This window comes from Cucurbita pepo, chromosome 16 (genome assembly GCF_057944985.1).
Source record: "Cucurbita pepo subsp. pepo isolate OVF chromosome 16, ASM5794498v1, whole genome shotgun sequence".
Classification (NCBI taxonomy): Eukaryota; Viridiplantae; Streptophyta; class Magnoliopsida; order Cucurbitales; family Cucurbitaceae; genus Cucurbita; species Cucurbita pepo.
Genome location: NC_141813.1, coordinates 718,618 through 730,858, shown reverse-complemented (window position 1 = coordinate 730,858; position 12,241 = coordinate 718,618). Strand labels below are relative to the sequence as shown.

Sequence of the window (12,241 nt, the reverse complement as noted above, 5' to 3'; positions counted from 1 at the left end):
CGGCAGACGGTGGCATTGAACCTCGGAGACCATGACACATGCATAAGGTAGATTGCATTTGATTTCGTAGATTATAGGTTAGTATAGGGTAGACTGCATTTAATTTCGTAGACGGTAGGGCATTTATGTTTTATTTTACTTATTTTATTTTAATATCTATTAAAGTGTTTTAATTGCGTTGAAAAATAAATATTAAAGATATTTAATTGTTTTGTCCAATTATTTATACTTTGAAGTAATGATTGATTGTATGATTGGTAAATAATTTTTTTTTTACTTTAATTTTATATATTTGGAAATTACATTATTTAATTTTCTTATAAATATTCTTTTAGTAGTGAATATATTTTAAAAAGGAATGAAAAATTAATTAATTAAAATTATTTTAATAAATTAACTAACAAAAAAAAATTATATAAAATTAACAATACAGTTATTTGATTTTTAAATATTTTTATTTACAGACATCTTATTCTCGAATATCATAAACAAAAACTTCAACGGAACGATTCTTAGAGCTAGTAAAGGAGTACAGCTCTCTATTGCTACTCGTACCTCATTTTGTCAACTTATTGGAGAGTTAAAGTTATACACGCCTGGTACCATTGACAATACAACATCAAGCTTTCACGAAAAATTGTCTGTGACACCTGAGTAAAGAAATACATGAATGAACTGAAAACACATATGAATGAAAGTGATTTTGAAGATAAGATAACTAAGAAAGGTTTAAAGGAAATAAAAGTTACTATCTATACCAACAAGGTGCACCTTCCTTTTCGGTGGTTCAATTATAGGAACTTCATAGTTAAGCGTGCTTGAGAATTTTCCTAGGATGTAGGTGGGTGAGGACAAATCATGCTGGAAAGGAATGTATTGTTCACTCTAAGCGTGTTTTGCTTAGAGTAATTCTATGTTGAGAGACCTCACGAGAATTTTTTTAGGATGCATGTGAGTGAGGACAAAGTATGCTGGAAAGGATCGTATTCTTCACTCGTAGAAGCGAGAAGTAAATAACATAATTATGTCGTAAGGAATGTAGGGGAATGACGAGACCTTCCGATACCTACACCAAAACCCGACTACATTGTGTCTAAATGACTTATGAACCCCAAAATGAACTTCAATGTGCCTATCTACATAAGCCTAATGAACTTAGACCACATCATATGTTAATTATGTGTCCTAGATGTGCCTAATTCCTCATTAAAGCCAATAAAAACATAGCTTTTAAGGACTCTAGAAGGTGCATAGGTACCTAAAACATGTCAAAAGACGTTTTCAAACTTCTCACACCAATTATTTTAAAGTCAACTCTCAAACATGCTCCGTAAAATCGAACATTAAACTAGTCTCGTTAACACCTTTAAATCCTTATTATAGAAACCTCGAAAAAAATATCTTCTAGTGTAGAACCAAACATCGAGGTGTATTGTTAGCTACGAGTAAGCTACTATTATCGTTAAAATCACTTCCAAACACACTCTCAATAACCAATGCGAGTAAAAAGAAAGAATGAAGGCACAGTTAAGTCTCTAATCCTTCATGGTTCTCAACAAAATGCCCAATTTATCCTGAAATGTTAAGTCATGTTCATATGCAGAGCATTCTAAAAGGAAAAAAGAATGAGCTTCAAAGGTAAAAAGAAACTATAATGGCAGTGGAATTACACTACATTCCTACCCTGTTTATAACGGCTCAAGTCCACCGCTAGCAGATACTATCCTCTTTAGGCTTTTCCTTTCGAGATTTCCCTCAAGGATTTTAAAACGCGTCTACGAGGGAGAGGTTTCCACACCCTTATAAAGAATGTTTCGTTCTCCTCCCCAACCGATATGAGATCTCAGACCGTTCCTTAAAGGTCATCAATGAGTTTAGTACCTTTAGAACTCTGCATTTGAGCATTTTCGCGGTCAAGCCTGAAATATATATACAATGGCGTGTAGAACAAACAACAAACGCCGAAAGGAACTACCATCATTGCAAGAAGTCCCTTCGACAATGCAAGAGCCTTCGGTAACGAACCTATAGCTACGTTGTCGTAACCAAACATTTTCTCCGAGAGAATACCAACCAGAGGAGCAGCAAACGATGAAAACGAACCTTCAAACGCACGGTCAAACGCATATATCATGGTTCGGTGTTTCATTGGGACAACCTCGGCGAAAATGGGAGCATTGACAGCAGTGCCATTCCAGCTGATAGTTAATCCCATCAATAAGAGAGTAACGGCGAAGACGAGATAGCTATCGATAGACTGCGGAACGACTCGGAGAAGGAACAATGAGAATGGTATGCCCATACTAGCACTGAATTGAGCACACATGATTCTGCCGGAATGAGGATAGATCTTTGACAACCTATCCGCAATTAAACCGCCCATGAGAGACCCCAATGCACACCCCACTGCAAAAAGACTAAGTAGAACTGCAGTACTGTTATGACTGAAACCTGAAAGAATAGAAGGAATATCTTCAAAAGCCAGCGGTAGCAACGAAACCGGGGTTTCGTGCGGGTCGGAACCTACCCGACAAGGAATTTCATATTTGTAACAACATACAGCGAGCATACTAACTTTTCGGTCACAAGATTATATTATACGGTTCATTGGAGACGGGGAAAGTCGAAAACGATACTCACCAATCAATTCAAACCACATAGTGAAGAACACCATGGCTGTCCAAGGCAGTGATCCAACTATCCCCTGCAGGACAATGACTTGAAATGTACGCACTTTCATAACGGCTTTCATAGCATTCCAAGACTCGAACCATATCGACGATGAATTAGACGAGGTTCGGTTTATCAAACTATCCCTGTAGCCAGATACCAAGCAAGTTAGTAATAGAACATAGACTTGTGAAAAGAGATCAAATGAACTACAAACAAACCTCAGGCGGTACCTATCTGAACTGTCCTGAATGTTGCTAATTGTTTTTCTAGGATCAACTACAAACATGTAAACAAGGATACCGATTATTGCACTCAATGTAGCCATCAGAATGAAGGCACAGCGCCATCCTTGTATGCCGAAATACTGTTGACCAGCCATAACGGTTGCAAGGACACCACCTCCGATGCCTCCCAGCGAACCGATGAGGCTTAACAAGCCGAATCCCATTCCCCGAACACCGTCCATGTAGCTATCAGCAATGAAAGATTGGAGTGCTGGAATCACAATAGCCAAGCCAAAGCCATTCAGGGCTCTCCAGAATGCAACTTGCTTAAACTCGAGACTAATACCGACCGCAGCAGTTGAAAGGGCCCAACAAAACGTCCCCATCGCAAGAACTTTAGGACGGTCGTATTTAAGAACTAGAATTCCTGCCAAGGGTGAACATAATCCCTGCACAAAGTTCCTTATGAATGTAAGATATCCTAGATCAGATGGGCTGGCGTTGAAAGCTTCGCTGACTTCCTTGTAAACCGACGGTAGGAGATTCTCATCGGCGCGTTCCATTATAGCTGCCAGGTTGATAAGAAGCAAAGAGATGGAGACCCCATACATTTTTTTGTTCCTGTGCATTAGTAGATGGTGTAAGGAATTGAATAACAGTGTTGGTGAATTCAGCGACCAAATATAGTGTTTCTATCACAACGCCATTATGAGTTGGATGGAAATGTTGGCAGCCTAAGAGTAAAAGCATTCAATATAAAACAGTATTGCCTAACATAGTACTTCCTTAAACATTAAATCTTACCCACGTCTCTAAGAACAAATAAATGATTACAAGATAAAATAAAGAAAAAGACAAGTCCACCGCCGCTAGTCAATATTGTCTTCTTTGAACTTTTCCTTCTATGTAACAACCTAAGCCCATTGCTACATATATTCCTCTTTGAGCTTTCCCTTCCAAGCTTCCCCTCAAGGTTTTAAAACGTGTATGCTAGGGAGAGGTTTCCACACCCTTATAAAGAATGTTTCGTTCTCCTCCCCAACCGATGTGGGATCTCACAATCCACCCCTTTTGGGGCCCAGCGTCCTCGTTGGCACTTGTTCCCTTCTCCAATCGATATGGGACCCCCAATCCACCTCCCTTCGAGGCTCAGCGTCCTTGCTGGCACACTGCCTCGTGTCTACTCCCCTTCGAGGCTTAGCCTCATTGCTGGTATATCTCCTGGTGTCTGGCTCTGATACCGTTTGTTTCAGCTCAAGCCTACCGCTAGTAGATATTGTCCTTTTTGGGTTTTCCTTCCAAACTTTCACTCAAGGTTTTAAAACACGTCTGCTAGGAAGAGGTTTCCACACCCTAGTAAAGAATGCTTCGTTCTCCTCCCCAACCGATATGGGATCGCACATAAGCACAATTTAACAAAACAGAGAACATTTTGAAACTAGGAAGACTAATAATTGAACTAATTAAAACAGAAAATGTTTTCTTCATCTTTCTGCATAAATAAGAAACTATTTCAACCAAATTTAGAACAAAACTGAACAAATGAATGCAGAACATCATCAAAAGCAGCTAGATCCAACCCACCACTTGAAATGAAGAGAATAAAATAAACCAGCACAAAACAAATCCATTTCTCAAGCATGAACAATCCAACTGTTAGAACACATCCAATACAAAACAGAACCACTAACTGACATCTTCAAATTCAGAACAGATTTAAAGGAGATAAAAGAGCAAGAAAACACGGTACTAACTTCATATTTTCCAGGAAACTCAGAACCAAAGTCAATCGAAGATCAGAGGAGGGAAGTGAGAAGCTGAGAAATCACGTCAAGATTCAGAAATCCAATCGAATGAACGGCGGATCTGGGGCACCCAATTTCAGCGTGAAGAAACCCCAGAAGAAGCTTGAACCTCATCGGGAACAACATTCAAATGTGTATTCTGACATTGCCATTTTAATATTCGAGAAGAAAATTCGTCCAATCTCAGGTAAACAAGCAGACGATTCCGGGATTCAAAATCGTCCTTGTGACAACGATTTTTCAAATTTTTTTCATCAATGAAATCGATTACCTGGCATTCGAATCGGAGTACTTGTGTGTTGATCCAGCAGGCCGTTTGAACTATGGGTATAAGAAATTTGTTGGGGTCAACAAAGATGAATGCGGCTGATGAGCTCTCCTATGCCTAATGACGTTAAGATATTAGAAGCAATTCCAATCGCCCGGCTAGTCAACTAAATGATGTGTAATTTATTTATTTTTTATTTAAATATTAATTCGGTATCCAAAATTTTAAATTTATTCTCTTCCAATTTTAAAATATATATTTAAATTTTACTCGAAATTTGGTTATTGCTATATTATTTTAATTTATTTAATATCCATTCACTTGCTAAAAATAAATATTTTAAAATGTGATTTAAATATATTTTAAAAAATGTTATGATATAAGGTTTTTTTTTTTTTTTTTTTAATAAACAATTCAACCACATTAGAGAGCGAAAATTTTAAACGGGTGACCTCATGGTCGAGAACATATGTCTTAACTAGTTAACTAATATTCTAGTTCGCATTAGAAATGTTCGTGCGGCTTATTTCAATACACTTCTCAAGAAATTTCTCATTTATGTTTGTAGGGAGCATTGTGCAAATTTCTCGAGTATAATTCGTGTGAATTGGGTTCAGTGTAGGAATTTTTTCTCCTATTTTTAATATATCTATATATCTATATATATATATATAGGACTCGTTGTACCTACCGTTTCTTTTTTAGGGTCAATATCAGTAATGCAGTTCATCCAACGATAAACCTAATCGAAATTATAGAGCTATGACACAATCAAATCCGAACGAACAAAATGTTGAATTGAATCGTACGAGTCTTTACTATGGTTATTACTCATTTTTGTACTTGCTGTTTTATTTTCCAATTATTTCTTCAATTAAATAAAAGAAAATACTAAATAATAGTAGGAATTATCTTATCGGAAGGATATCATCTCATAATTATCTATGACTATTTCTGTCTCTAGCACCCCCTTGAGATATATATATATATATATATATATATATATATTTTGGAAGAATGTTTAATACATCATTTTCATTTTTCTAATAATGTTGATATAATATTGAATATAATTTCTAAAAACTCAATTTTTATCATTACATATAAGTATGCAGATGAGGGGCGGAGACAATAACTTCGCTTCTAACCCCATTTCGCTAACAAAAAAAAATCTGTATCAACTCTCTGTCGCATTCGAGACAGGTCCCTATAAAGTCTCGTTCTTACGGATTAAATAAATATCTCTAATTAACAAACTATATGTTAATATGGTTTTTTATCTTTATATTTTCTAATTCGAAATTTTATAATAAATATAGATATAGCATATCTTTTAGTTGAAGTATTTTCTTTTTTCAAAATATATTTATGTCTTTTTGTTATATTTTCTAAAAAGTGATTTTATTTGTTAGGTTACGTTACATCTAAACTAAAATGATTTCGACAAATTTCAATTTACCACAAAGTGGGTTAGAAAATAGCTTTTCGTGTTCACTTTTGAAACCATTTTTTCAAAGAATCAATTTTCAAGTGATTCTTATAAAAGATAAATCAGTTTGATTTCTTTAAAAATGACTTTTATTTGGTACATTCTGTACCACTTATCAATTTATGTCAAATAAATTTTAATATACAATACAGGTAAAAAATTGAATTGGTTACGTGACGTTTCAACCTAAAAATTAATGTATTCAAATATATTCGAATTAAATCTTGAAAAAAAAATCGTCAAAAACCAACATGTAAGAGAACTTGTTTTCATCTAACGCTAAAATATTCTATAACTAAAGAAATTAACCCAAACTTCAACGTTACTAAATGTGCAAGATCAAAAAAAGACTTACTAATGAAATTAGTACTCATCGTTGTAAAAGAAGACACTTAGAGACACTTAGACTTATTTTCTATACCTTAATTAAAATGAATCAATCGAAATTCAAATAGAACCAAAAAAGTCATTAATATTGTTTACTTCACATGAAATTGTAACACCTCAAACCCATTGGATAGTAAATTCGGCTCGGCCAGTTACGTATTGTCATCAACCTCACAGTTTTAAAACACGTCTGCTAGGAAGAGATTTCCACATTCTACACCCTTATAAAGAATATTCCGAAAGAGATTTCCACACTGCACCCTTATAAAGAATACTCCAGAGAGATTTCCACACCGCACCCTTATAAAGAATACTCCAGAGAGATTTCCACACCACACCCTTATAAAAGAATACTCCGAGATTTTCACACCACACCCTTATAAAGAATACACCGAGAGAGATTTCCACACCCTTATAAAGAATACTCCATTCTCCTCTCAACCTTAGAGATCAATCTCACCCTAATTATAGCTCCTTTCCTACTTCCTCTCATTCAAAACGAAACCTCTCCGTCACTCTGCCCCCTCCTCCCACCCTCTCGCACTAGCTGTTGCCTTGCAAAATAGTTTAAATGGGTAAAATATTCTTCCCACAAGGGGTTGTGTAAGCATACAAACACAAACACAAGTATTAAAAACACTCTCAAACCAAATTGATTAAATGCAAAGGGGCATCAACTCATAATATCACTCCTAATCCTCGCCTAACAAGTATTAAGTTCATGTTAAGACAATGAAACAGACTCTAATCCAGAATTATATGCTTTGAGAATGCCGTATGTATTTGGATGGATCAATCAATTTCGATCTCTCATGCAGTATAAGAATCATAATTCTGCTCTTTTTTTCACCTTTTTGAAAAGATATATTACGGTATAAAGACACAATTAGCTGACGAACAAAATGTTTAAGGATTCATATAATGGGAAAAGTGGCACATACATTAACTTTATTGGGACTTTCTTGATTCCTGTCCTTGTATTTCATCAGAGACTGAGATCTCAGTTGAAGAGTCCAAGCCCAGGCACCTGAGAAAAGCTGATTTAGCAAGCCTGAAATAACTGCAAGGGTGAAGATCTACCTTGGTTTCTTGAGAGCCGTCCCCTCCTACTACAGCGCCTTCTACCACTTGTGTGACTCTCCTGCTCGTACTACTTGTTATCTCCCCCCTGATGCTTTGATCCTTAGAGACCTGCATATTGTTTTGTTACAATTTCAGACATTTTGAATCTAGAAATGGAATGCACTCGAATGGTAAATTCTAGGTTCCAATACACAAAACATGCAAGAGCTCACTTCAAGTGAGGCTACTGAAATTTGTTTTTACAATATATATGCTACAAGCCAACTTGAGTTCAGTTCTTCCTTTACATAAAACTAAAAGGGTCATGCACAAGGCACACCCTAGGAAGACATACTTCTGGTCTATTTGTAGGCTAAAGATGTATAACAAACTTGTAACAGCCCAAACCCTCTTTGTGCTTTCGCACATATTGTTCTCTTTGTGCTTTCGCAGATATTGTTCTCTTTGTGCTTTCGCAGATATTGTTCTCTTTGTGCTTTCGCAGATATTGTTCTCTTTGTGCTTTCGCAGATATTGTTCTCTTTGTGCTTTCGCAGATATTGTTCTCTTTGTGCTTTCGCAGATATTGTTCTCTTTGTGCTTTCGCAGATATTGTTCTCTTTGTGCTTTCAAAGATATTGTTCTCTTTGTGCTTTCAAAGATATTGTTCTCTTTGTGCTTTCCGTCTCGGGCTTTCTTTCACAGATAATGTTCTCTTTGTGCTTTCCTTCTCGGGCTTTCTTTCACAGATAATGTTCTCTTTGTGCTTTCCTTCTCGGGCTTTCTTTCACAGATAATGTTCTCTTTGTGCTTTCCTTCTCGGGCTTTCTTTCACAGATATTGTTCTCTTTGTGCTTTCACAGATATTGTTCTCTTTGTGCTTTCACAGATATTGTTCTCTTTGTGCTTTCACAGATATTGTTCTCATTCTCTTTGTGCTTTCCTTCTCAGGCTTTCTCTCAAGGTTTTTAACACGTGTCTGCTAGGGAGAAGTCTCCAAACGTGTCTGCTAGGGAGAAGTCTCCAAACGTGTCTGCTAGGGAGAAGTCTCCAAACGTGTCTGCTAGGGAGAAGTCTCCAAACGTGTCTGCTAGGGAGAAGTCTCCAAACGTGTCTGCTAGGGAGAAGTCTCCAAACGTGTCTGCTAGGGAGAAGTCTCCAAACGTGTCTGCTAGGGAGAAGTCTCCAAACGTGTCTGCTAGGGAGAAGTCTCCAAACGTGTCTGCTAGGGAGAAGTCTCCAAACGTGTCTGCTAGGGAGAAGTCTCCAAACGTGTCTGCTAGGGAGAAGTCTCCAAACGTGTCTGCTAGGGAGAAGTCTTCAAACGTGTCTGCTAGGGAGAAGTCTCCAAACGTGTCTGCTAGGGAGAAGTCTCCAAACCCTTATAAGGAATGTTAGTTCTACTCCCCAACCGATTTTGGATGACACAACAACTCTTGAGTGAAATTAGAATGTAAATCAATTTAGCATCTATTAACAGCAAAGAGTATCTGACTCTGTAGTAGAACAACACCCCAACCAAGTAGCCACAGAATCAATAGCAATTAGCCACAGAATGTAAATATCCCAATAGCAATTAGCTACAGAATCAATAGCAATTAGCCACAGAATCACTAGCAATTAGCCACAGAATCACTAGCAATTAGCCACAGAATGTAAATCAATTTAGCATCTATTAAGAGTAAAGAGTATCCAACTCTGTAGTAGAACAACTGTTAATTTAATGAAAAACATAAAACTCTGGTTCAAGGGATTGACTCATTTCGTTTCACCATCTAATAGTCGAAAGGTCAATAATCGACAATAATTAGGCAGCAATGCTTACCTGGATAGTAAACACTCCAAACGTAAATGATAAAATAAATTCTAGTTACAAAAATGTTGGCTTAAAAGGGGGTGATCTAAGGGGACCAGGAAGAATCTAGTCGATAGTTAATCCTCACGAAAAGCTAACACCATTGCTCTGGAAGCATTAATAAAACACCCAATCCGTATTTGTTTTCTTCTTTGAGAAGAGGATCACATCGTCCATTACCACCTTTTGTTGGGCTGGCTAGTTAATTACAGGAGATAGGAATATAGGAAGGGCTGATCAACAAGGCAGGAAGAATCAAGTAGAGAGAGAGTAATCCTCTCCAAAGGCTAACACCATTGCTCTGAATTGTACCTTTCGAGCATTAACAGAACTGATTATTTATGTTTGTTTTTCTTCTTTGATATCAGCATTGCATCCATGTCCTTTACCATTGCATAGAAGAAGATGAAGTAAAGAGTTGAGTCCCTCGAGAAAGGAATTGGTGAGGTCAATGAAGAGTGAGAGTTTCAACTTTGGAGCTTCTATTCTGCCTTTATGTGGGGTGTCTCAAATTCCTTCCTCCATGCCGGTAAGTGAACTCGTTTAACCCAAGTTGAATTTGACGTTTCTTCTTAATAGAGCTCCTTGGATGTGTCTTTCTTGAGAATGTGTTTGAATAAGGATGTGTCTTTCGTGAGAATGTGTTTGAACGAGGATGTGTCTTTGTTTAGAATGTGTTTGAACGATCCAATGCCTGAACAAGATAATTCTTTGCTTTCATGTCCTTGAGTTTTTGCTCATCAAGACGATGTTATGCCTCTATCCATGTCTTTTCAAGAGGTGCAACTCGGATTCCTATTTCAACCAAGCTCTAATATGCTTTTGAATGTAGAAAATTCCCATCAAAATTGCCAATGATCGTAGTGACCATCCAAGAAGTTGCATAAACTTATCAAAATTGCCCAATGATCGTAGTGACCATCCAAGAAGGTTGCATAAACTTATTTTTTGTTGTCATCACTCTTTTATCAATATTTGAATTTCAGTTAGCTGCAACTATGCTTTATCAGACCTATGATTGGCTTTGATACCAAATATTGTGAACACACAAATTAACTCAAAGTGAATATCTGATATTGGATGCTTAGAAAATTATAGGCCTAACAAGAAGATAAAATTAATGAACTTCTAAAAAAGGAAACCCTAAAAATACCTTGAGCGGTCGTAACAATCCACTAATAATCCCAACAATTTCTCTTCTAAACCTAATAATAAACAACCCACTAACAATAAAAGACTTATTCAAACTTACTCCGAACTAATTTTTCATTCTGAATCATTTTGGATAGGTAGCGCAAGTAAGACCTTCCTGCAGAAAGATGGATCCATCCAATTGTGCATACATTACAGTTTCGCAAGGCCTTAGGGCAGGTTGTTCGTTCTCTGCCAACTATTGCTCAAGAATTAGGGTTCTAAGCTGGAAATGGTAGTTGAATCAGAGAAACTTTTGGGCATTAGACAGACGGCTCGCATGGGTAACGACGGAACTCTACAAAATGGAAAACCCCTCCCGGATTTTCAAGCGTCACAGGAACCTCTCGACACTATCAACACCGATTTTCCTGTATAGCCTAAACGAAATATTCAATTCATAATGAAACCCAAACATTCTGTACACCCTATATTCTCACCCAGTACTCTGCAAAAATCCAATCAATCTAGAGGGAAAAACCATAAAATCGATTCTGAAGCAATCGTGGAATCTAGAAATCCAAAATTGGAAAATAGAGTAAAATAGCAACACATTTGACCGGATTCTGCAGAAGAAAAATTCCTAAATTTCCAAGAATAACCAGCCACAAATACAAAGATTCTTACACAAGCCGAGAAACGCCATACCTGCGTCTTCCGCGGTCGATTAGAGTCAATTCTGAAGTTCTGATTCGGAAGATTCTTCCCCTTGCGAGCAGCGTCACAAACAAACCGACTAGTAGAAGACGAAGCAACTGCGGCAGAGGAGTTGCTCTCAGTACTGCTTTTGGAGAAATCAACCGCAAAAACGGTAAGACAATAAAGCGCGAAGATGAGGATGATAACAAGAAGCTGGATCCAGATTAACCACGAAACTCCGGGTTCAAGAATCAGCTCATCTTCAAAATTGAACATGTTGAAGCGAAGTAAAATCTCATAGAGAGGATGAATTCTGGCAATGAAATTGGTTGGTGTGTGTGGATTTGAGGAGAAGAAGAAGGGTGAAGGAAGGTATGAGTACAGAGCGTGAAAGGCAACAAAAAGGTATGATCGGAGGACTTCGAAGCTCCAACGGCTTCCCTGTTACGGTCCTTGAGAGTGCACAGAAAATGGACCCATCGGCCACCACATTCACCCCTTCACGTTTACACCTTTTTTTCTATTAAAAAACAAAATTACAAAAATTATTTCAATTTTGTTTTTCTTTATACGTTCACGGATCGAATTAAGTAAAACCCGAACGAGTGAGATGCTTAGACGTATTTTGTACTTTTGGGTTAAGTTGTA

The 12,241-nt window shown here is 37.2% G+C and overlaps 2 protein-coding genes across 6 annotated transcripts; both read right to left on the bottom strand.

Annotated features, from left to right (window-relative positions):
* Window positions 1-1,527: 1,527 nt before the first annotated feature.
* Window positions 1,528-5,117, bottom strand: LOC111776721 (Major facilitator superfamily protein). Of its 3 annotated transcripts, none has more exons than XM_087118595.1 (4): window positions 4,652-5,117; window positions 2,892-3,518; window positions 2,641-2,816; window positions 1,528-2,451 (listed from the first exon to the last, which is right to left on the bottom strand). In XM_087118595.1, the coding sequence occupies exons 1-4, from the start codon at window positions 4,654-4,656 to the stop codon at window positions 1,856-1,858; spliced, it is 1,404 nt and encodes a 467-aa protein (XP_086974721.1). In that variant the 5' UTR covers window positions 4,657-5,117; the 3' UTR covers window positions 1,528-1,855. The 3 variants fall into 3 exon arrangements, with proteins under 3 accessions (XP_086974721.1, XP_023511815.2, XP_023511814.2); XM_023656047.2 differs by having other exon boundaries at window positions 2,904-3,518; XM_023656046.2 differs by lacking the exon at window positions 4,652-5,117 and having other exon boundaries at window positions 2,892-3,526.
* A 1,703-nt stretch (window positions 5,118-6,820) lies between these two features.
* On the bottom strand, window positions 6,821-12,000 carry LOC111777650 (uncharacterized). Of its 3 annotated transcripts, none has more exons than XM_023657345.2 (3): window positions 11,603-11,998; window positions 7,788-8,037; window positions 6,821-7,400 (listed from the first exon to the last, which is right to left on the bottom strand). In XM_023657345.2, the coding sequence occupies exons 1-2, from the start codon at window positions 11,867-11,869 to the stop codon at window positions 7,795-7,797; spliced, it is 510 nt and encodes a 169-aa protein (XP_023513113.2). In that variant the 5' UTR covers window positions 11,870-11,998; the 3' UTR covers window positions 6,821-7,400; window positions 7,788-7,794. The 3 variants fall into 3 exon arrangements, with proteins under 3 accessions (XP_023513113.2, XP_023513114.2, XP_023513112.2); XM_023657346.2 differs by having other exon boundaries at window positions 6,822-7,393; XM_023657344.2 differs by lacking the exon at window positions 6,821-7,400 and having other exon boundaries at window positions 7,664-8,037; window positions 11,603-12,000.
* Between the last annotated feature and the right edge of the window lie 241 nt (window positions 12,001-12,241).

What these genes read in the sequence shown, in the direction of transcription:
- LOC111776721 (XM_023656046.2), bottom strand. Translation starts at nt 3,526, where the DNA reads ATGCACAGGAACAAAAAAATGTATGGGGTCTCCATCTCTTTGCTTCTT. An exon ending in TCAGATAGGTACCGCCTGAG is followed by an intron (nt 2,817 to 2,891) that starts GTTTGTTTGTAG and finishes ATCTGGCTACAG; the next exon opens with GGATAGTTTGATAAACCGAA. An exon ending in TATGTGGTTTGAATTGATTG is followed by an intron (nt 2,452 to 2,640) that starts GTGAGTATCGTT and finishes CTATTCTTTCAG; the next exon opens with GTTTCAGTCATAACAGTACT.
- LOC111777650 (XM_023657344.2), bottom strand. Translation starts at nt 11,869, where the DNA reads ATGTTCAATTTTGAAGATGAGCTGATTCTTGAACCCGGAGTTTCGTGG. An exon ending in ATCGACCGCGGAAGACGCAG is followed by an intron (nt 8,038 to 11,602) that starts GTATGGCGTTTC and finishes AACAATATGCAG; the next exon opens with GTCTCTAAGGATCAAAGCAT.